Source organism: Mus caroli, unplaced genomic scaffold (genome assembly GCF_978045245.1).
Source record: "Mus caroli unplaced genomic scaffold, Mus_caroli_1 scaffold_13, whole genome shotgun sequence".
NCBI classification, from domain to species: Eukaryota; Metazoa; Chordata; class Mammalia; order Rodentia; family Muridae; genus Mus; species Mus caroli.
Window position 1 is genome coordinate 43,254,121 of NW_028227268.1, and position 25,677 is coordinate 43,279,797.

General features: G+C 40.3%; 1 protein-coding gene across 6 annotated transcripts in view; it reads right to left on the reverse strand.

Annotated features, from left to right (window-relative positions):
• Nf1 (neurofibromin 1) overlaps positions 1-25,677 on the reverse strand; it is a 247,835-nt gene that overhangs the window by 170,696 nt on the left and 51,462 nt on the right. For all 6 annotated transcript variants that reach the window (XM_029483491.2, XM_085829768.1, XM_029483494.2 and 3 more), the window contains exons 5-8: positions 21,142-21,248; positions 8,397-8,464; positions 8,101-8,176; positions 7,328-7,485 (exon numbers count right to left, since the gene is read on the reverse strand). In XM_029483491.2, the coding sequence (XP_029339351.1) occupies positions 7,328-7,485; positions 8,101-8,176; positions 8,397-8,464; positions 21,142-21,248 (409 nt within the window). The remainder of the gene's footprint in view (positions 1-7,327; positions 7,486-8,100; positions 8,177-8,396; positions 8,465-21,141; positions 21,249-25,677) is intronic.

A 25,677-nucleotide genomic window follows, 5' to 3' on the forward strand; every position in this document is an offset into this window, starting at 1 on the left:
ATGCATGCATGCAGACTGAAATTACCAAAACCAAAACTAAATGTGGTAACATTAAAGACTCTGAAAGCCAGGTAGGGCTGTAACATGATTTTATAAAAATTGTACAGAGTACTCTTAACCAATAAAAAACCATCTCACAAATTTCTGCTTTTTAAAACTAATGATAATAAGGAAAATTTAGAATCACCAAGACCTGATGATTTTAACTGATTTTTATCTAACTAGGTTATTTCAGCCAGCCCATAGAAAAAGATGAAAATTTCCAATTTTTATTCTTAGTTTTGCAGAAATTAAATTGTTAGGACAGTTATGTTTCATAATGAAAAAACATAGTCAATATACATTTCCTCAAGTCATTGTGCTGAAGCCTTAGAAAATGCATTGTTAGCTATACAATTTATTTGCAAATAGCCAGCCAAATTTAATTCATAAACATAAAGGTAAATTATAAATGTCTAAATGTATTTTAATGGTGAATACAAGCTTAAATAACAGAATTTATCTGGTTTATTATTATTCAGCATTAAAACCAAGAGAGTTCAGAGCCTTTCAGTTATGACTATAACATGTGAATAACTGTAGTCTCCCCTCCCCCAGCCTGAAACCTGCTTGCTCAGGGGTCGAGCTTCCTGCTCAATCATTCTGCCACGCCCACTGCTGGAGCCTACCGCTTTGCTGTTCCGGAGCCATACACGTGGCCGCCATGCTACTGGACCCCAAGATTATTTGGCAGGAATCAGGCCCCCTTCCCCTGTTTCATAACTGCGTACAGGAATAGTAAAATGGAGCTTTGATGAGAATGGCTGTCTTAGCTGCATCTTTCTCTCACCGCCTAGCCCTTCTTCTCTTCCAGGTTTCCAAAAAGCCTTGCCAGGCTAGAACCCAGACATGTGAGCTGCTGGTCAAACACAACATTTGGCGAACCAACGTGGGACTGAGAAACGGCAGAGGACATTTGGAAGAAGCACTGCTGGTTTGAACTCCATAGAAGAAGAAAATAATTAAAGGAAATTCATACCGGAGAAGGTCGGTATGAGCTAAGCTGAAACAGCGTTTAACCTGAGCGCTAATTCACTTAGGTTCAGCAGTGAAGCTTAACAGGAGCTAGGAACGTAACAGGCAGTTAGCCGTAGCTCTCAGAAGCTACATTTTTAGGCGTGAGAAAAGAAAGGGTTTATTAAAAGGAAATTTATAATCAGGCGGATTGCCGCAGTTAAAAAAAACTGCATCATGAGGGAGGAAAATGTCCCAAAAAGCAGAGAGAAATTTCAGGAGTGCCATACTTTGTTCTCTCTGGGCCTTAGAGCAGGAGTACTCTGTCCCCTTTTTGTGTCTTGTCTAATGTCTGGTGCACCAATCTGTTCTCGTGTTCAACTCATGTATGTTTGTGTCCAGTCTGTATGAATGAATGTTCTATGTTTTATGTTGGATAATAAAGATGGTATAAAAAACTTTATCTGCAAAGCCGAGAGCTGCCACGTGCTTCATCCAGGAAACAGACACATGTCAGGAGGGTCCCTGCTGGAAAAACTGTTCGTTTTTGGAAAAAAAGGCGAGTGCACAGCCTCTTAGTTTCGGGGTAAAAAAGCTGATAATGTTGTGATTAATGTGTTTGACAAATGGTAAAGTGCCTTTTATTCTATGATTGTAGCTAGAAAAATTAGTATTCTCTGGTCTAAATGTACCTGCTTCATTTGGTTCTTTTTTTATTGGTAATGTGCTCTGCGTGTTTTCACAATCAGCTTATAAGTTGTTGGTTAAGATTAATAATTGTTACATTGCTACAGTCTTAAAATTGATAACTCAAGTTTTGAGTCTTTCCAACATGTAGCATAAGGCAGGCCAAGAGGCTGGGTCTCTAAAAGAAATTTCTAGTTTAGATAATAATTAATGTGGTTCCTATCCTAAAAAGTAAAATTTAAGATAAGATTTAAAGCAATGCCTCTTTATTAAAGCATTAAAGCTTGCATGTATTCATAGGTATTAATTGGCAGCCAAACTTCGTAATATGATAGTAATGCTTCTATATTGATTTTAAAGATGATAAATTGTTTTAAACTTGGGTTTTGCTTTCCCAAGGTTGTAGATATTATCCTAACGTTGCAAACGAAACTTGAAAATTATGGTTAAAACTGCCAGTGTTCCATTGACTGCAGCTTGCAGTTTGATTACAAATTTAAGATTTTCTACTCACCCATATATTGTTAATTAAGATTATTACAAGAGTAATCATCTTATGAGAGCACTAATACAGCTCACTTCATACAAAACTGGGACAGAGTTATCTAGCTATGTTTGTCCTTGTGCATAGATTAGACCCTCAAACAATCAGTTTGGCTATAGTTGCTGCCTGGCAGGAAACTGCAGTACAGGCAATTTTTTCACAACGCTAAAGTTGTGAAGAATGTTTTAACTGTAAGTCATCTTTAAAAAGAGTATCAAAAATTAGAGGCATAGACAGTTGAGTTGTTCCTCTAGAATTGGTCCTTATTGCAGGAGGGCCAAGATGCTCAGATTAAAAAAAAATATTTTACGTTTGAGTCAATGCAGGGCTCAGGGAGCCCCAGAGCAGCTTGTGGCCTTCTTGTGTTTTACAAACAGTGCCTGAGAAAGTTTTTCCTTGTGTTCAAGAAAATTTCTTTTTAACAGTGTTGCAGATCTATTCAGATGTTTAGAATAATGCTTAAATTCAAAGAGTTTTGCTTCTAGTGAACTGGTAATCACTGGAAAATTTTGCCTCTAGGTATGGCTAATATAGCTTTACATTATGTAAGAAAAAATTTTATTGTCTCTGCTTCTATACAAGAAGCCAAGAGTTTTAATCTTTCAATGTATATTTTTTCCTAAGTGAAAAATGTTTTATTAACTAATGCTTCTTAAGGGAAGTTTACCTTAAATCCTTGCTCTCACCCAAAAGATTCAGAGACAATATCTTTTTATTACTTAGGGTTTTAGTTTACTACAAAAGGTTTTACAAAAAATAAAGAAAGCTTTTATAATTGTTATTAATTATATTCATTGGTAATTAAGTATTAGCTGTGCCCAAGACAATTCTTTGGCCAGAAAAAACATTATTGTAAAATCATTTTTCTCATCCTCCCAGCCGATCATTGGCCCACGTGGGCCCAGCTAGCTGCTGGCTGCTGTGGGACGGAGCCTTGAGACACGCAGTTTCCCCTGTTTCAGCACAAATAATCTAGTTGTGTGCTGTAGATGGTGTTTTAAAATGCTAAACAATCAAACCTTAATTTGTATATTAATAGTCAATGCTATATCTCTGAGCTCATAACTGCTTAAGATTGTTCATCCCTCAGATGCTATTAATTCTCAATTTGCTATTGCTTATGCATATACAACTCATAGAAAAAATGCTGTCCTTTTAAGAAGACGGTTTTTAGACATTTATTAAATTGTCCTAACTGCCTGGACATTTTTAAAACAATGCCAGGATAAATTTATATCTCAGACAGTCTATAGGCCATCCATATAAAATAGATTGGATATATAACCTTGTTCTTTATATATTCATAACAGTTATGGTTTAAGATAATATTTTAGTATTATTAAAAATTGTGCATGTATAATTCCTTTTAATGTCCTTAGTTACTATTTGTTTCCACATAATAGTGTTAATTCTTGGGGACTTTTACTTAATAATTTGCAACAAATAAATGCTCTTATTTCTAGTTAATAAATTATGCACATGTGACTCTTAATGCACATGTGACTTTTAATAACTTTTCAAGCTTTCTAGTTACAACCGCTCCTTAAGAAAAATGATTGAAAGTGCAATTAGTCACTGCCTCTTTTACAGCCAAGTGTTTAAAATGTTTTGTCGACAAGTTATCATAGAGACTCCTGGCCTTTCGGCTCAGTTAGCCGAATTAACAGCAGTACTAAAGGTCTTTCAGTCTGTACATGAGGCTTTTAATACCTTTACTGACAGTTTATATGTTGCACAATCAGTACCCTTATTAGAGACCTGTGGTACGTTTAACTTCAATACGCCGTAAGGATCTTTATTTTCAGAATTGCAAAACATCATTCTCGCCCGGAAAAATCCATTTTATATTGGCCACATCCCATCTCACTCTGGTCTTCCTGGACCTTTAGCTGAAGGCAATGATTGCATTGACAGAGCTCTAATAGGAGAAGCCTTAATTTTGGATCCTGTTGCTTTGGCCAAATGTGATCATGAAAAGTTTCATCTCTCTAGCCATACCCTAAGGCTCCGACATAAGATCACTAAGGAGCAAGCGAGAATGATTGTAAAACAATGTCCTAAATGTATTAAATTATCTCCAGTGCCACATTTAGAAGTCAATCCTAGAGGCCTTATGCCTAATCATATTTGACAAATGGATATAACCCATTATGCTGAATTTGGAAATCTATAATATATACATGTTTGTATCGATACCTGTTCAGGATTTCTTTTTGCCTCTCTGCATACAGGAGAGGCTTCTAAAAACGTGATTGATCATTGCCTGCAAGCCTTTAATGCCATGGGATTGCCTAAACTTATTAAGATAGATAACGGGCCATCCTATTCTAGTAAGAATTTTATTTCATTCTGTAAGGAATTAGGTATCAAACATAAAACTGGAATTCCTTCATGGGACAAGGAATAGTTGAACGTGCTCATCGCACCTTAAAGAATTGGCTTTTTAAGACAAAACAGGGGCAGTTATATCCCCCAAGGTCACCAAAGGCACATCTTGCCTTTACTTTATTTGTTCTAAATTTTTTGCAAACTGCTATTAAAGGTCAGTCTGCAGCGGATCTCCACTGGCATCCAGTTACTTCTAGTTCTTATGCATTAGTAAAATAGAAGGACCCGCTGACTAACAAATGGAAGGGTCCAGATCCGGTTCTAATCTGGGGAAAGGGCTCAGTTTGTGTTTTTTCACAAGAAGAAGATGGAGCGCGGTGGCTGCCCGAGAGATTAATTCGTCACATGAACACAGATTCTGAATCTTCCTGTAAGTATCACTCTGAGAACTAAAATTCCTCTTTTGCTTAGAATTCGGTTGGGAACTCAGGCTCCCAGAAAAGCTGTTTTCCTGCTACTCTCTAAGCCAGTTCCCCCACAGGAGGCTGGAGACTAGCCTTATCCTTTGCAACTGAATAAAGTATCTGGACTTCCCCAAAAAGAAAATTTGCATTGCTACTTTCTCATTGTCTAGATCTCATTTTTTTCCAGCAGGTCAATCAACATCCTCCAGCCGGACTGCAGCAGGTGTGCATCCCCGCCCCCAAGAGCATACAGGTGGCAAATGCTATCTTCATTCCAAGAACATTCCAGCACGTGGCTTTCGGTGTGAGTTGAGATTTAGGTTTATCAAGAGGGCTAGAAAAGTAGATATTTCTCTACTAGAAGAGATTGGTTTTTATTCTGATAGACGGGCTTAGTCCCTTAGCTGACCTCTGGTTTTCCACCCTTGCTGTTACTGCAAGGTCCCCTTAGTTCCTCAGGCTATGGGAATAACAGAGATGAGGAAGATGACTTCCAGCTCCTATTTTAGCCACAAATCATGGTGTTACTAATGACATAATTCTTGTCTAGGCCTCGCTAAATCTGAGGTTGACAATTCTCCTTTAGGAGCTGCACGATACTCAGAATTGTGCATACTGGTTCGTGATCATACGAATACAGTATGGGTATCACTTGGTGCAGAGATTTACTGCAGGGGAAGGTCCAGCTTGACCATTTCTGAGTTCCCTGTGAGATACACCCGGTTTGGATGGAGGTTGGTATCTATTTCCAGTTACAACCAAAAATATCTTTCTAAGGCTCTGCCTCCCCTCCCCAAAAGATACCAAGAGCCAAAGGTGTGGGTCATGACAGCACAGGAATCAGGTCAATTTCCACCCACGCCAAGGTTAAAAGCCCACTCATCTACGGATGAGAAAATCATTTGATCACCTCAGTTAAGCATGGCCTTATTTAACTTGATTAAAAGGGGGGGAGAGAGGTTGGAGACCATACTGTTAGAAGGGCAAGCCCTTCACAGCCTCCCACCCTAAAAAAGCCAATTGGCCTTGTACTATGGAGCCAGTCATAACCCCCTTCTCCCTATTCCCCGCCTGTCATCCAAAAATGCGGAGGAATATCCACTCAGTGTTATTCATAATAAAGTGCATTTCAAATTCGTACAGTCAACCTTCGACAGGGATCCAAGACCTACTTAAAATTCAACTAGGAAGTTACCTATTCAGTACTAATTAGCATTATAAAGTCAGAGCCTACTGCTCAGGGCTATTCTGTTAGTTGTTTACTAGGACAGAAAGGACAGTCTTATCCAGACACAGTTTACCATAAGAAAAATTAGGAGATCCCATGGAGACGGGTTCTTTCTTTAGCCCTAGAATTCAGACAGGACTATTGAGCATAGATAAATTTTTGCCTCAGGCCAGCCTTTTCCTTTTTTAATTTTATTTTTATTAACAACAGGGAGGAGATGTAGTCTCCCCTCCCCCAGCCTGAAACCTGCTTGCTCAGGGGTCGAGCTTCCTGCTCAATCATTCTGCCACGCCCACTGCTGGAGCCTGCCGCTTTGCTGTTCCAGAGCCATACATGTGGTCACCCTGCTACTGGACCCCAAGATTATTTGGCGGGAATTGGGCCCCCTTCCCTTGCTTCATAACTGCGTGCGGAATAGTAAAATGGAGCTTTGATCAGAATGACTGTCTTAGCTGTATCTTTCTCTCGCCACCTAGCCCTTCTTCTCTTCCAGGTTTCCAAAATGCCTTTCCAGGCTAGAACCTGTGAGGAGCGGGTATGGCAGCAGTCTCAAGATGGCGCCCAGTACTGCAGCTAAGTCTTATGACTTGCACCTGACTTCCTCATACACCTGAAAATAAGCCACAACCATTGTGAGAGCTGTGCAGGTGTACCATGATGCTGGCAGTGTAAACAAATCCATATTTGGTGGAGACATGGCCCTGCCGCCCTCATTGGCTGAAGCTGCGTGCCTGGTGAGGTGACATGGCCTGCTGTGAGTGGATGGGGGCTGAGAGTATATAAGCAGACCTCCCTGGGTGCCCGGGGGGGGGGGGGGGGGGGGAGGGTGTCCCCGTAGCAGCATTGAGGCATTCCTGCAATAAAGGCTGTTGAGAAGAATCCGACCATGTTGTGTCTTCCTTGCCGGCCAATGTGAGCGCAACAAGAACCCAGACATGTGAGCTGCTGGCCAGACATAACAAATAATCTCTGCTAAGGCCAACCAACTGTTTGACCTAGCATGGACGTAACTAAAATGTACACCACCTTGAATAAACAAGCTGTTCCCATCAGGAGATGGCAGCCACTCATTTCACTCCTGACCTTGTTTACGTTGCTCTCATCCACCACATCCTTGGAGATGTCCTGGATTATTTCTGGGCACAGGATAAGGAGAATGATTTGTAGGGGCCACACTGCTGCTTTACGTTTGGTGCTTTCTGCAAAACCATCCACCAAGTCAAACAGCTTCTCTGCACACTCTGTGAAAAATACAAACATTAAATGATTATATTAGGCAAGAAAATCCTTGCATTAAATTAAAACCCAGAATTATGAAAACACTCAACTATCAGAGTTTAAGAGACGTGTAAGAAGAGCTAATGTGACCCATCCTAGAAGCGTAGGTATTTTAGAATCACTGTGTTGTCACAGTCTCAGGGTCTCACAGAGGAACAAAAGGCTGATAGTTTCCCCGGGGGTCTCTAGCCTTTACTATGCAGGCATTCCCCCAAAATTGCTATTCAGAAGTAAAAATAGTATTTCCTCCTTAGATATACCTAAATATAGAGTTCTAGGAAACACACACTCACAAGCACACACATGCACGCTGTGAGAGAGCCACCAGTATTCAATCACAACACGAAAGACTAAAGCTTCACTTCAAACTTCTTTTACCACTTGCTCAGAAGGGAAAGGACTGGAAATAATACAGAAACCGGAGAGAAAACTGTAATTCCTGTTACAGCTGAACAAAAAAGGCAGAAAAAACACTTTCGAACAAACTAAACTGAAAAGCAGCACATTTCCCTCTGAGAGTTTCACAAGGTGCCATGCTGCCCCTCACCCCACACCCAGTCACTCTTTAGCCAGCTTACCAGCCATATCTGTCTGCGGAATTTGGTATAGCTTTGTAAATTCATCCGGATAATTTTCTACCCAGTTCCAAAAAGCCTACAAGTAACAAAAATACATGTTTTTATAGGAAAGCAGTCAATTTTCCAATATATTAAATAACACAGAATTTAAGTTTCTTCACACAAATATCGTGTTGCATTCTTCCCATTAAGGGGAAGTACCACACAAGTCTTGACTTTCTTATACTCAAGATACCAAATACAGCCAAGGTCATAATCAAAATCAAAACTTGCATACCCAAGAGATTGAAGCTTACCTTTTCTAGGCTATTTATAACTGCCAACTGTGCAACCTTCTTCAGGGCTTTAAATTTAAATGCTGTTTCTGGAGAAAAAAAAATGCTTTATTAACTCTTAATTATTTAACAAATAAAATTCAGAACTACTATAAAATAATTTTATAAACTATTTTGCTTCCAATATTATTAATGAGCAATTTAACAATAAATATAAACCCCAAACCCATGAGCTACATTGATGGAGACAGAAGTAAATGAAAAGCAAACATGGGGCTGGTGAGATGGCTCAGTGGGTAAGAGCACCCGACTGCTCTTCCGAAGGTCCAGAGTTCAAATCCCAGCAACCGCATGGTGGCTCACAACCACCCGTAACGAGATCTGGCGCCCTCCTCTGGAGTGTCTGAAGACAGCTACAGTGTACTTACATAATAAATAAATAAATAAATAAATAAATAAATAAATAAATAAGAAAAGCAAGCATGTCTTGAATATCAAGTCTTCCCTTTGCTCTATTTATAAATTAACTAACAAAACAAACAAATAAAAACTATAAACATGGGGACTGAGAAATGGCTTGGTGGTTAAGAGCACTAGACACTCTACCACACGGCCTAGGTTTGATACCCGTCACCCAGAAGGGAGCTCAGGCCATCAGGCACCCTCTTCTGTCCTCTTCGGGCACCAGGCACTCACATGCTACACAGACACATGCAGCCAAAGCACCCTCACACATACGATAACAATAATTCATCTAATTTTTAAGTCTATTAAAAACATAGAAGTCAGTCATGATGGCAACACCTTTAATCCCAGCACTTGGGATGCAGAAGCAGGTGGATCCCTGTGAGTTCAAGGAAAGACCAGGTCTGCAGAGAAAGTTTCAGGACAGCCAGAGCCACATAGAGAGGCCTTATCCCACAAACAACAACAAAAACAAAAACCTATATGGGCTGGAGAGGTGGTTCAGTGGTCAATAGCACTGGCTGCTGTTCAAAGGACCTGAGTTCAGTTCCCAGCACCTGTTCACAACCATCTATAACCTCAGCTTCAGAGGATCCAACACCCTCTTCTGCTGTCTGAGGGCACTACATGCATATGCACACATAACAAAACCTTAAAAAAAAACAGACACTGGTTATTTAAATGTTTTTCAGTCATACATTTAACTAAGCTCTAGCATTTCAGTATTTTGAGTAGCACTGATAAATACTTATACTTATGTAAAGTTTTATCCACCATCTTTTTCTTCAACGTAAGCAACTGTGTCAGCAAGGAACTTTCTGGGGATTTTGAAATCTACAGAGCTGCTTTTTAGAAAAGTTGTCCACTGAGCTGTGTACTGACAATCTGCCACATGCTTGCCATCACTGTCTAGTAGTCAGCTTTAATTTTGTTAATCTGAATACTTAGATTACACTTTATCTTTGAATTCTTTTAGTTTTTAAGTTACCATGCAAAGAATTGGGTATCGTGACATTTCATAAATATGTGTCATTTTATGTTGCTCTCCATTGTTATCCCTACCCTACCCGGTTTTACCTGCCTCCTCCTATCTGACTCCCTTTCTTCCTAACCAGGCAGTCCACCCTTCTGCTTCCATATTGCACGTATTCCATACCCTATTGTTTCCCCTTTACTTAAGATCTTTTCCGTTTCATGATCTATCTGTAGTGTGTGTGTACACGAGCGTGCACATGCACATAAACGCACCTTTAAATTTAAGTTCCCTACAGAAAACAAAGCATGACTTGTTTGTCTGAACCAAGCTTATTTAACTTAACATAATAAATTCCAGCTGCATCCATTTTCTGGAAAGTATCATGATGGCATTTTTCTTTTCAGCTGTATAAAATTCCATTATCATAATATAGCATTTTAGTTTTTTATTTTATAAAAATATTTTTTAATAAAAAACACGAAGTAGGCCGGGCGTGGTGGCGCACGCCTTTAATCCCAGCACTCGGGAGGCAGAGGCAGGCGGATTTCTGAGTTCGAGGCCAGCCTGGTCTACAAAGTGAGTTCCAGGACAGCCAGGGCTACACAGAAAAACCCTGTCTCGAAAAAAACCAAAAAAAAAAAAAAAAAAAAAAAAACACGAAGTAGAAGTCTGGTCAATCAACACAGAACTGCTATCACATAAAAAGGCACTTTACCAAACTCTGTTCCAAGAACATACAAATGTTTTTGTTTTGTTTTGTTTTTAATCATGGCTATAGTAATTGTCTATACTTTTCCATTTAACTATTTTTTTAAAATTCCAGACTGGAGAGATGGCTCAGTGGTTAAGAGCACTGACTGTTCTTCCAGACGTCCTGAATTCAATTTCCAGCAACTACATGGTGGCTCACAACAATCTGTAATGGGATCTGCTGCCCTCCCCTGGTATGTGTCTGAAGACAGCTACAGTATATTCATAAGCAATAAATAAACAAACAAACAAACTTCCACATCTGCTCACTGTTATCTTCTGCTCCAGTTACAGACCACTGAGAAGTAGGTTGGTTAAAATAACCCTCCTGGGCAGCTTTCTGCTGGACTTTATTTTGCAATCTGACATCTGTGGCTGTAAAGAATCACACTATGCCCAACAGTGGTAGCCTTAATCGGGGAATCCATCTTCCTCACCACAGACACCACAGACTGTGAGCTGCAAGTGATACCAACTGATAGGCTTCCTTGTGAGACCTTTGAAAACATTACCTGCCAACTCCAATGTCTTGGCAATAAGGTGCCCTGTACATAGCAGCAGTGGCACCCACATACCCATGGCCCATGATGTGCATCTTCAAGTGTTCGTTGATTTGGCCCACAGGAAACTATATAGCCAGCTCTCTATGAGCAAGAAATTAATTTAGCCTTGGCCATTCCACTAGCCTTTCCAGTTTTCCTCCACTCCACCACAAAAATGCTTAGTGTTGCAGCCACCACCACTCACTGTACCAAATGTTCTGTATCCATTCTTCTCTTTTTTCGTTTTTTGGTTTTTCGAGACAGGGTGTGCCACCACAGCCCGGCTTCCATTCCTCTCATGATGGACATTCAGGCTGGTTTATTTCCTAAGCCACCGAGAATTGTGTGGCAGTAAAAATGGATGTACAGGAATTTCTGTGGCTATACAATATAGTAGTGTATCTGGGTCACATGGTCTGTTATCAGTTTTTCTGAGGAACCCTTCAAACTGACTGTCATAGTGGAGTTTCAATGCCAGGCAGTGGTGGCATACACCTTTTATCCCAGCACTCGGGAGGCAGAGGCAGGCAGATTTCTGAGTTCGAGGCCAGCCTGGTCTACAGAGTGAGTTCCAGGACAGCCAGGGCTACACAGAAAAATCCTGTGGGGTGGTGGGGGGTGGTGGGGGACAAAGTAGCTAATCAGGATCCCACCAGCCCCACCCACATTCTCACCTCTACTTGTTGTCTTTTGTTTTCTTGACCACATTCCAACTGAAGTGAGACAGATCTGAAAGCGGTTTTAATTTCCATTTCCCTGATGTCTACAAATGTTGAAAACTTTTTCCAAGTATATATTGGTCATTGTATTTCTCCTATTAGGGACTCTATTCAGCTCATGAGCAAATCTACAGACTCTAAAATGATTTTAGAGTTTAATTTTAGCAGTTATTTATATATCCTAGATACCAGCCCCCAGCCAGATGTAAGCCTGGAAATTTCTTTTCCCAAGCCTGTAAATGGTCTCTTTACTCTAGTGACTGTGTCCTTTGCTTGGCAGCGATTTCTAATCTCATGTAACTCTATCTGCCAAGTCTTGGTATTGTTTCCTGTGCTATAGTCCTTTTCAGAAAATTCTTGTCTATGCCTATATCTTCAAATATTTTACCTGTCTTCTTCTTTCATTAGAGTTTTGATATACTGAATGTCATGGTTTGAATATGCTTGGCCCAGGGAGTGGCCTTGTTGGAGTAGGTGTGTCACTGTGAGCGTGGGCAAAGACCCTCATCCTAGCTGCCTGGAAATGAATACTCTGCTAGCAGCCTTCAGATGAAGATGCAGAACTCTCAGCTCTGCCTGTATCATGCCTGCCTGGTTACTGCCATGCTCCTCCCTGATGATAATAGACTGACCCTCTAAACCTGTAAGCCACCCACAATTAAACGTTGTCCTTTATAAGACTTGCATTGGTCATGGTGTCTGTTCACAGCAATAAAGCCCTAACTAAGACACTGAATTTATTGTTGCACAATATAAGCGATATGGACTAATTTTCATTCCCTGTATAGAAATCCAGTTTTCAAGTTGGAGATGTGGCTCAGCGTTAAGAGCACCAACTGCTCTTCCAGAGGTCCTGAGTTCAAATCCCAGCAACCACATGGTGGCTCACAACCATCTGTAATGGGATCTGATGCCCTCTTCTGGTGTGTCTGAAGATAGTTACAGTGTACTCGTATAAATAAATCTGAAAGAAAGAGAGAGAGAACCAGTTTTCCCAGCACCACTTGTTAAAGAGGGCACCTTTTCTCCAATGCATGTTTTTGATAGCTTTGTCAGAAACTTAGGTAATACGAAGGCTAATCTTGTTTGTCAACTTGACTATATCTGGAATCACACCTGTGAAGGATTTTCTTCATATAATCACTTAAGATGGGAAAAGTCACCCTAAATCTGGACCACATCTTCTGGTGATAGCCTACAAAAAAGAACATGGAAGGAGAAACTTTTCACTTTTGCCTGCCTGCCTTCATTCCTCCTAGCCAAGTGCACTTCTCCTGTTGCTAAGGTAAATCCTCCACTAATATGAGCCTAAAGGCACTGACTGTTAAGGGGTTGGATCCTGCAACTTGAGATGGAGAAGTGTAGGGGACCCTAATGTGCTTTGAACCTTCACATTCTGATGCGTCTGTCTCACCTGTTGCAGTAGTCTGCCCACTCTTAGTGGAGGGTGCAGCCCCACTGTCACACCTTGCACTATTTCCTTTTGTACCTTGGCCTGAGGAAATTAATCCTTTGTTGTCTACAAATTTCAGTGACTTTCCCTGAAAGCGAAACATCAAGCAAGGCAATACTGATGCCCTCAGTGTCTGTCGACAATAATTGCCTCTGAACTATAAGCAGAATCAAGGTTAAGAAGGTTTCTAGGAGCGAAACAGAAAGTGAAATTCACAACAAAGGTGTGGTACAATACTAAAGAGTTTACTGAGTTTGTGAATTCATTCAAGCCGTATTAGTCTGGGCAATATATATGAGAATGGATTTTTAAGGGCATGAAATAATGGTGGAAAAAAAAACCCATAAAACTGAATCAAGCTGAATTTATTGATATGGGCCCACTGAGTTAAGGTTCTAAGTTCAATACAGATGTTCTTACAGTTAAAAAGGTATCAAAAGCTTGACTGGCTGGCTAAGCACTAGCCATACTCTACTGAAAAGGAACTGTGGATACCTGATGTCCCTTAACTTAGTATTGATGAAGGGATTTTAGGGTTCAGAGAAACTGCAATAATGGGTGTGCTGTATAAAACCAAATCCTCCACAACGGGAAGGCCCAGAAGACATTCTCTTCACTGATCCTATAAGGCACAAAATGGTAAGAGGGGCACCAGGATTTGAAGGGCTTTCTCCCTGCTCTTCTCTTTGTGCCAGACCTTAAGGTTGGAGACACTAATGCTCAATCCAAAAAGTTAAATGGGATGGGCTTAATTAGGCCCCCAGAGTAGCAGGGGCCAGCTTTCAGCACTGCATTGCCAAAGGCAAGGCAAGAATATCTATCATGAAGGGCAGCACAGACAGAGTGACGTTTATGATGGCGTGACTCCAATGGATCTTCTTGTACTGGCTAATAATGCTTCCAGGAATATATGTTTTTATCTTGTTTTGTTTGTTTTTACATCTATAGAAGCAAAAATATTCTCAAACAAGCAAAAGAAAGGGTATACTGCAGAGTAGCAAGAGGGTATCTCAACTTAGTAATTTCCAGACGTGAGCTCGTTTGCAGACCCCAAAGTCCTTGAATGATGAGGAGGTGAGGTCCCCCTGAGGACCTTGCTAAAATACCTAAAAGTTTTACTGTTAGCCCTTCTCCCATCCTATGACCTTTTACAAGGGTAAATGTACTCTGGGAAAAAGGAAACAATCAGGTTTTCCAGGGTTTACTGGACACTCGTTTTAAACTGACACTGGTTCCAAGAGACCCCCAAATAGCACTGTGGCCCTCCAATTAAATCAGGGCTTATGATTATCAGGTGATTAATGGAATTTTGACTGAAACCCAAATCACAGAGAGTTTACTGGGTCCCCAAACTCATCCTGTGGTTATTTCCCCAGTTCCAGAATGTATAATTGGTATAGCTATACTTAGACATTGGCAAAATCCCACGTTGGTTCCTTGACCTGTGAACTGAAAGCTATTATGGTTGGAAATCACAAATTGAAGAGACTGGCATTGCCTCTGGGAACATAGTAAACCAAATATAATACTCCATGCCACCATCAAGGACTTGAAACATGCAGGGATGGTAGTTCTCACATCTCCCTTTAACTCTCCAGCACAGGAGTCAGATGGATCATAGAGAATGACCACTGACCATTAAAACTAATTCAAGTAGTGACTAAATTTCAGCTGTTGTACTAGATGTGATGCCCTTACTTGAACAGATTAACACAGCTCCTGGTACATGGTATTCAGCTATGGATCTAGCAAATGCTTTCTATCAATTCCTGTCCATAAGCACAATCAGAAGCAATTTGCTTTCAGCTGGAAGTCAGTAGTATGCCTTTTTACAGTTTTACCTCGAGGTTAGTACTTATGAACTCTCCAGTCCTGTGTCATAACTCAGTATGAAGGAAGCTTGAGCATCTCTCTCTACAAAATATCACCCTGGTCCAGTATATTCATGACATCATGTTGACTGAACCAAGTGAGCCGGAAGTAGCAACCACTTTGGAAATATTGGTAACACTTATGTACATGGGAGGATGGTAAATAAGTCCAGACAAAATTCAAGGGCCTTCAACTTCAAGGAAATTTCTACAAGTCCAGTGGTGATATGCAGAAATATTCCTTCTAAGGTGAAGGGTAAGTTATTGCATCTGGTCTTTCCCACCACCAAGAAAGCAGCACAAAGCTTGGTGGGCCTACTTGGATTCCAGAGGAGCATACTCCTCACTTTGTTTAGTTATTTCAAGTAAGGAAGGAAGCTTCTAGCTTTGAGGGGAGCTAGAACAGGAAAGCTCTTCAACAGGTCCAGGCTGCTATGCAGGCTGCTCTATCACTTGGACCATGTGATCCAGGAGACCCGCTAAAATGGTTCTTTAGATGACAGTAGCAGTTTATAGCCTTTGGTAGGCTCCTCTAGGTGAGAGGAGACCCTTGGGATTTTAGAACATGAATCTATTGCCATCTGCAGACAACCATTCTCCCATTAAGAGACAGCTCTTTGCCTGCTATTGAATGGGCCACTAAGTTACTATGCTATCTGAGCTACCTATCATGAGCTGAGTGGTATTTGGTTTTACCAGCCATAATACCAAGCCATGAAGTAGGATGTACATAACAGCAAACATTATCAAATGGAAGTAGAATATATTGTGATCAGACTCCAGTAGGTTCTGAGCAAGATATATGAAGAAGTTGTCCAAATGCTTGTTTTCTACTTCTGTTAAAGTGTCTTTTCCTAACAAGCATGTACCTATGATCTCATGGGGTGCTTCCTAGAATCAACTGACTGAAAAAGAAAAGTTTGGAGACCAAGGTTTACTGATGGTTCTGCACACTATGCAGGCACCACCCAGGTATGGAAAGCTACTGCATTATAACCTCTTTACAGAACAACCATAAAAAATGCCAGTAAAGAGAAATCTTCATTGTAAAGCAAACTTTGGGCAGGTCACATGGTTGTAAATTCTGCTTGGAATGAGAAATGGCCAGATGTGACTGTTTTCGAATTCATGGGCTGTAGTCAACAGATTGGCAGGATGGTTAGGGACTTAGGAGCATGATTGGAAACTTAGTGAGAAAGATAACTAGGGAAGATGGGGACAAATCTCTCCACATGGACAAATGATGTAAAGATACTTGTGGCCCATATAAATGCTCATCAAAAGGTGACTTTAGCAGAGGGGGAATTCAATAATGAAGTAGAAAGGATGACCCATTCTGTACACAGTCAGCCTCTTTACCCAGCCATGTCTGTTACTGTCCAATGGGCTCATGAACAAAGTGGCCATGTTGGCAAAAAAGAACGTTATACATGGGCTTGACAACATGGACTTTCAGTCACCAAGGCTGTTCTGGTTACAGCAGCTGCTGAGTGCCAGACCTGCCAGCAGCAGAGACCCAATACTGAGCCACAGATATGGCACCATTCTCCCAGGTGACCAGCCAGAGACTTAGTGCAGCCTGACAACACTGGACCAGTTCTTCCATAGAAAGGGCCACTCTCAGCCCTTACTACAATACTCACTCTGGTTATAGACTTGTTTTTCCTTCTGCCAAAACTATCATCCGTGAACTTACAGAATGTCTTATCCATCATCATGATATTCCACACAGATAACTCACTTCACAGGCAAATAAATATAATAGTGGGCTAATGCTCACGGAATTCACTGGTCTTACCATGTTCCCTACCTCCTGAAGCAGCCAACTTGACAGAATGGTGTGAATAGCCTTTGGAAGACACAGTTACAATGGATATCAGGTGACAGAACCCTGGAAGACTGGGGCAGGGTTCTCCAGAAAGCAGTATGTGCTTCAGCATCTAATATATGGTTCAGTTTCTCCCTAGCCAGGATTCAGGAATCCAGGGATCAGGGGGTAGAAATGGAAATGGTTCCACTCACTATCACCCCTAGAGTCCTACAGGAAAACTTTTTACTTTCTGATACCACGACCTTAAGTCTGCTGGCCACTGGCTTGTGTTCCAGAGGAGGGGACTACTTTTCTGCCCAAGGCATAACACACATTCCATTGAACTGGAAGCTTAAACTTCTTCCGATAACATTGGGCTCCTAGTGCCCTTAAGAGCCAACAGACATCATCATCATCACAACAACAATAACAGTGTTAGGAGGGGTGGCCCCTCTAGACTTCCAGTGGCTAACTGGATTGCTCTGAAGGCCATGTCTTGAGTATAGCAGATCCTTTAGGCCATCTCTTGATGCTGCTACTTCTGTATTCCAACATATCCTGAACACCAGTAGCTTTCTAAGAATTCTCTAGGACTCCAGCATAATATTAGGACCACTGGGACATCCAGTCTGGTTCTTGGCCCTTCTGTCAGGAGACAGCCATTGCTGGACTATCTGGGCCACACCTACAGGTTACTCAAATAAATCCCCTTTTGGGTGTGTATAAAGTCTATTTTTTTTCTTTCTTAACAAAAAGTGTATTTACTCATATTTCTATTCGTTACTTTATTATTTTTGTTCTTTTGACAATTTCATACATATATGTAACCTATTTCTAACTCCTGTCAAACTCTTATTTCACTATTACCTCTATGACTCCCTACAATCCTATTCACACATTTACATTTTTTTACTCAGTGATCCACTGAGTTTAATTAGGTTCACCTGTGTGATCAGGGGTCTGCTACTATTCATCAGAGAACGATAGGCTGATCAGGAGGTACACAAGCATTGTTTGCTCTCCCCCAACCCAAATCCATTAGTAGTTCATAGTTCAGCAAGGAAGGGGAGGATCAAATGGACCCTTCTCAGATATATGAAGACTGTTGACGGGGCCGGTCTTGTATAGGTCCGTTGTTGCTGCTGCTGCTGCTGCTGCTGCTGCTGCTGCTGCTGCTGCTGCTGCGAGATCATGATTTTCATTGGCTGTGTCACGGCCACATGACAGCACTTTGCAGCTCTCATTAGCTTCCAGCGCTTCTACTCTTCCCACTCCTCATTCTACACTGCTCCCTGAGCCTCAGAGAGGTAGCCTGAATTTTTTTTTACAACTCTGCACTGTGAAAACTAGCCAGCAGGGGGAGCTCCCACCTCAGTTCTGCTGTGAAACAGAAGGTATGTTGCCTCAGCACTGGGGAAATTGGACTTCTGCTCCCCATCTGAATTCCTTTTATTGCTCTCTCTTGACTTCCTGCCCTAGGTAAGATTTGGCATACTAAACTAAGTTCTAAAAGAGAACTGGAAACTTTTAGGTTGTTTGTTTTTGTTTTGCTGTTGTTTTTGAGGCAGTGTTTCAATATATGGTTTTAGCTGGCCTGGAACTAGATCAAGCTAGGCTTAAACCAAAGAGATCCACCTGCTTCTGCCTTCTGAGTACTGGCATAAAAGTCTGCACCACAACACCCAGCCTGAGACTGGGAACCTTAATCTTATTCTAGATTTTGGAGGAACTTCTCCTACTTTCCTCTCAATTAGTATAATGTTGGCTACAGGTTTTATTCCTATGCATCCTTTTTTTATGTTTTGGTGCATTCATTTATGCCTGCTGAGCTTTTATTATAAACGAATGCTGAACTTCTGAAGCAAGGGCCTTTTCTGATCACCTATGATTACCGGGTAATTTCTGCTCTTAAACCTACATGCTGGTTTACTTGATGGTTTATTCTATGTTGTGTTAAACCAACACTGCATCCCTGGAAGGAAACCACAGTGTTCTGGAGTTTTGCTTCTGGAGTTCTGTTGAGAATTCAAGTTTTCTTTTTGTTGCGTATTTATCTGGTTTTCTTATCACTGTACTGCTGGCTTCACAGAATGGCAGTATTCCTTCCTTTGCTATTTTTCTGTAAAGGAAATTTTTGTTTGACTTTGGCAGTGGAATCCATCTGCTCTTGCACTCTTCTTTGTTGGGAGACCTTTTATTACTACTTGAATTGCCTTATAGCTGCTTCAATGTCTTTGATTGCTATGTATCTATTGAGGCTGTTAATACCATACTGACTCAGTTTTGATAGGCCTAAGAATCTATCCATATTTTTTCTAGGTTTACCAACTCTTTAGAATATACCCTCCTTCTCTGTACTTCACTGGGACCTGTAGTTAACTCAGCTTGTTCATCTCTAATTTGATGGAGTCTTGACAAGCCAGGACTTGCCAATCCTGCTGAACTTTCCAGGAGCCGACTCTCCGTTTCCCTCTACACAGTTCTTTCATCCTTCGGTTCACTGATTTCTGCTCTGACCATGGTTACTTCCAGCTGTCCCCTGCTGCTGAATCTGGATTGTTCTTGCTTTTCTAAGACCTTGAGGTTATCATTAGGTTATCTGGGATATTTCTGACTTTTTAAATAGTAGACACTCATGTCTATAAACTTTTCTCTTAAAACTGACTTTCAAAGAATTCAAGATTCCACGAACACATGTAAAATTTGTGTACTAAATTAAAGGCAAAAAAGCAAAAAAGTTTTCTGTCATTGTATTGCTTTTGTTTTTGTTTCTTTGAGACTGGGTCTCTCTACAGAAACCTGGCTGTTCTGGAGCTCTGTAGACCAGGCTGGTCTCAAACTCACAAGATCTGCCTACTCCTGCTCCCAAGTGCTGGAATTAAAGGTGTATATAACTACACCCAGCTTAATAACATGTTTTGTAATATTAAGCATTTTGAAAAATGTATTACCCAACTATTAAAAACTCTCATAGCATACATAAGTCTCTCAGGTCAGAAATTAGGCCAGTGTTTGATGTTTCACTCCGTTCTCTGATGTGGAGGGAGCTGCTTGTTTGTTACTTTTCAGGAGACCAGGCCTTACTCTATAGGCCATCATGACACTGAACTCACTACCCCGCTCAAACTGGTCTTGAACTCTCCTTCCTCATCTGCCCATGTGCTGGGATTACAGGCGTGCACTACTCCCCATCTGCCCATGTGCTGGGATCACAGGCGTGCACTACTCCTCATCTGCCCACGTGCTGGGATCACAGGCGTGCACTACTCCCCATCTGCCCATGTGCTGGGATCACAGGCGTGCACTACTCCTCATCTGCCCACGTGCTGGGATCACAGGCGTGCACTACTCCAGCAGTTCAAGGCCATGGGCTTCAAGCACCTGGACAACCAAACAAACTGATTCTGCGACCCAGAGTCACTTAAGGGATCAAATTCTAAAAGGACAACATTCTCCTTATTAAAAGCAAAACTTGTAGCTCAAGAAAACTTCCCAGGCTGGAGAGGTGGCTCAGTGGTTAAGAGCACTAGCTGCTCTTCCAGAGGTCCTGAGTTCAAATCCCACCAAGCACATAATGGCTCACAACCTTCTGTAATGTGATCCAATGTCCTTTTCTGGCATGCAGGTCTATATGCAGATAGAGCACTCATATACATAAAATAACTTTTTTTTAAAATCTTTAAAAAAAAAAAGGAGAGAGGGGGAGGGAGGAAGGGAGGGAGGAAGGGAGATAGGGAGGGAGGGAGGGAGGGAGGGAGGGAGGGAGGGAGGGAGGAAGGGAAGGAGGGAGGGAGGGAGGAGAAAGAAAAAAGAAAACTTCCTACTGCCAAGATCTAAAATATCCATATTCTCAGATGAACATGACAGTATATACCCTTCTTAATCCCAGAACCCAGGGGGCAGAGGCAGGTGGATCCCTGAGTTCAAGGCTAGCCTGATCTACAAAAACTGAGTTCCAGGAAAACCAGGGATAAATAGAGAGACCCTATCTCAAAAAATAAAATTCATGTTCTACTGTATTATTTTCAAATGCCCAAAATTCAGTCATGCATTACTGGCCATTTCACAAGAACATGCACACTATAAAATCTATTTTGATGTCCAGTTCAAACAAATTTACTATAACCATAATACTGAGATTAATTATAAGTTAACTGTAGATATATCTATTTAAACCTACCCTTCAGAAGTCGTTTTAATTTTGCACAATCCACATTGATATACTGTAACAATTCTATATCGTGAACATCAACATTATCTTCTGAACAGACAGTCAACTCCTGTAACCTGAAAAGTAAAAATCAAGAGTAATTTATCAATTTAAGTCTTAGAACAGTCCAAGATTCTGATTTAATGGAAAGGGGGTTTAATGAATGAAGGACACATAAAATAACATATTTATTTAAAAAAAAAACTAAATAATTCAACTGATTTAAGAGTCATGACAAAAAGTGATATTCCAGTAAACTTTGTATTTGTATCTTTAACACTGAGGTCTGAATTGTATTTCTCACATTAGCCATGGCTCTTCTGGAAAAATTAGTTAATTCCAAGATTGGAGCATATTTTCAAATGTATCTAAGTTTCCCTGAAATTGAAGACAAGGAAATTAGCAACTATTGTAGTCAAGTCCAAAATCACACAGCTGTACAATCAGACACTATAACTGTTAAACTGGGACAATTGGAGTATCAGATTTTCTTCCTTTGTAAAAATCACATTTATTTATTGTGTGTGAGCATGCATTATCAATCAGAAAAACAATTGTGAGAACTGTCCTCTCCATCCACCATAAAGGTCTTAGGGACTGAAACTCAGGTCACCAGGCTGGCAGCAAGCACCAGTACCTGCTGAGCCATCCTACTGCCCCTGCCCCAACTTTTATTTTTCTACAACTGCAGTCCACATGGGGGAAGGAGGAGCAGTAGTTACTGAGAGAAAAAACTCACAGGTGAGCTTTTCCAACTTTTAGAATCGCTTCAATCTAAAAAGGAATAATGGTGGAACAGGCCTCTACCCTGCATTCCCTGTTTAGATCATATTATATTAAAATGATATAAATATACAAGAAATACAGTTTACAGGAAAAAATGAAATCTTTTACATTTGAATCTAGTTTCAGCTCAGCATAGTAGCTCATGCCTATCCTAGCCCATCATCCAAGCACTCGGGGAAACTGACACAGGCGAATTACTGTTAGTGTGGGCTACAAGGTAAAGCCTGGTCTTGAGAAAGGAGGGAGGAAGAGAGGGGAAAGAGGAAAGAAAGAAGAAAATAAAGCGAAAGCACAATTTAATGCAAGGGGCTCTGGATTTTAATTCTCACAATCACAAAACCCATAAAGAAATACAGTATGTCCAATTTAAGAATAAAGAATGATAAGACTCCAGCCAGATGTGGCAGCACACACTTTTAATCCCGGCATTCTGGAGTCAGAGACAGAAAGGAGAGATCCATGAGCTCCAGGCAAGCCACAGCAAGGCCAGCCAAGCTACATAGCAAGTTCCAGGCCAGCTGAAGCTACACAGTGAGATCCTGCCTCACTAGTCAAAAGAGCAGGGCGGTGGGGCGTGGGGAGAATGTTTTTACTTTTCCCATTTCCAATTAATAATGGATCCAAAGATTATCAAGTAGGTGACATTTTTATGGGAAATGTTGGATAGTCCAGACACTATCTATATCTAACAACCGACTGGATGACTTAAGAAACCTGTCTCTAAAAGAATTTAAAAAATAATAAATAAATCACCAAATTAAGTATTATCAACTCTGTTATAAAAAAGCCAATTAATCTTCTATGTAAGAAAGTACAATGGGGGAGGGGGGCAGAGAGATGGCTCAGCTAACGGACTTCTTTTCCAAAGGTCCTGAGTTTAAATTCCAGCAACCACATGGTGGCTCACAACCATCCATAATGAGATCTCATGCCCTCCCTCTTCTGGAGTGTCTGAAGGCAACTACAGTGTACTTAGATATAATAATAAACAAATCCTAAAAAAAAAAAAAAAAAAGAAGAAAAGAAAAGAAAAGAAAAGAAAAGAAAAGAAAAGAAAAGAAAAGAAAAGAAAAGAAAAGAAAAGAAAAGTGCAATGAAGGCTGGAGAGATTGCTTAAAAGCACTGGCTGCTTTCCAGAGGACTCAAGTTCTATTACTAGCACCCACATGGTAGCTTATAACCACCTGTAATCTCAGCTTCGGGGGATCCCATACCATCTTCTGGCCTCCACAGGCACTGACACACAAGTAACATATATAAAACAATATAAAAATAAAACTCTAAAGAGTGTAATAAGCCTACAGCATAAGACAGTTCAGCAGAATAAAGCTATGTTATAATTTTTTCAATTAATAAATGAAACAAACAAACAAACAACAACTAAAGCTGTTTTGGGTGTTACAGGCCTGTAATGACAGCTTCTAAGAGAGCTGAGGGAGGACACTATCAAGGCTAGCCTGATCTACAAACTGAGTTCCAGGCCTGCCTGAACAGCTTGGTGAACGAACCCCTTTTTCAAAGTAAGAAGAAGACTACAGCTGTACCTCAGTGGTAGAACATATGATGCCCTGGGTTCAATCGCCAATACTGCCCCACCCACTGCCAAAAAGAACATCTGTTGACAAAGAAACTGGTAAAGTTCAACTCATTTTTATGATCTTCCTTATAAATGAAATGTGGTTGGGTGGTGGTGGTGCACACCTTTAATCCAGCACTGAGGAGAAGGAAGCAGGAGGATCTCTGAGACGGAGGTCAGTCTGGTCTACAGAGAGTGAGTTGCAGGACAACCAGAGCTACACAGAGAAAGTCTGTCTATAAAATCAAAACAAGGAAGGAAGGAAGGAAGGACTCAAATCTTCTATATATACAGAATATATAGATAAAAGAATAGTAGATATGAGAATAGTATCACCTAGATATAAGAACAGTATCATAAGATGCCCCCATGTAAATTAAACCATCACAGCAGTCTGTTAGGTGAGTGGTCCTAATTCTGGTACTAAGTAAATCAAGACACATAGCTGTATTAAGCATTTATCTCATAGATCGATTTCTGGCTAATCTAACCGAAGTCAATGAAACTCTAGCCACAACTTCTATTCTGGCAACAGGTAACAAACTACTAGACTTGGAAAGTCAACAAAAGTTGTCTATAAATTAACTAATGCTGCCAAACTTCATGGAAGCAGCTTTGGGTGAGTTTAGGGTTTTTCTTTTTTTTTAAATAAATAATTATTATTTAAGTTTTTTGAATGTAGGAGTGCTCTGTCTGCATGTACACCTACAAAGCAGAAGAGGGCCTCATATCCCTTTATAGATGGTCATGAGACACCATGTAGTTGCTGGAAATTGAACTCAGGACCTCTGGAAAAGCAGCCAGTGTCCTTCAAAAGCTGATCCATCTCTCCAGCCCAACTTTAGGGTTTTCAAAGATGGCACATTTGTTCTATTTTACAGAATAATACACTTACTCAAAAACTTCATGGAAATATTGTTCTATAAAAACATTAACAATTCCTGCATAGATACACTAAGAAACTGTATTTTTCTTTATTGCTTTTTATCTTCATTTTAAGAATTTTTTTCCAAGTAATAAAACTAATCTCGTACTGACCTAAATGAAAGGGTTTTTACTTTGTATAACCTTCCAGAATCCTATTCCCCTGTCTGTCACCTTGTTGGCTCCCTCAGTGTATGGTGACTCAGAATATAAAATAAATCTACAAGGCCAGCTTTGTCTGCAGAACAAGTTGCAGGGCAGCCAGGGATACACAGAGAAACTCTGTCTCGAAAAACCAAGAAAAAAAATCATGGAAATGTTCTGTTATATAAACCTTAACCAATGATATATCATTAAATAAAGTTTTAATTTTCTTTTCATATTTTATTAAGACTGTAAGATACAATATCATAGAATATTGTCACCTATCATCATAATTATAGAACAACTTTTTTATTATTAAAAAGAGAGTTCTTTTTTTTATTGCAAGTGAGTTCTTAAATAGCGGGCCATAAATTCTCGAATTTTAATGTATATTCTCATTCACCTCACTGGCAAGCAAGAGTGAACATAACAGAAACCCATTCGTGTAACTCTAGTAAGTGACAAAGAGAGGAACCAAAGAGTAAAAAGGATTACTTTTCTCTGTATTTGTCTTTTAGTCACTAAATCTTTACGTGGGTTGTTTTATACTTTTTATTCTATCATAATTAAGAACCACATGAGTGTACTTATACAAGAAAGGCAAATCACTTTCATGAAGACAAGTCAGTCACAATTTATCATTTCATCCCCCTGAGCACCATTTTAAACTAATTTTCTCATCTGTAATATCATGGTTATGATTTTGACTTATCAGGAAATATTTAAACAATAATTTTCTTTCATTTTTAAGCTTTATGTGTTAGGAGGTATAGGTCAGAGGACAACACTGTGGTAGTGATTCTTTCTATTATGTCATAGGTCCCAGGGATAAAACCCACATCCAGCAGGCTTGCTCTGTGAGGGTCTTTACAGACCAAGTGATTCCCCAGCCAACACTTTCTTTACTTTCTGTTTCACTGAAATTACATTTTTAAAAGCTTGTTTTTATTTTATGCATATGGTTGCTTATATGAATGTACTGTGCATGTATGTGCACCACGTGTGTGCCTAGTGTCCAGACAGGGTACTGAATTCCCTAAACTGGATGGTTTAGGTTGTGAGGCACCATGCAGGCA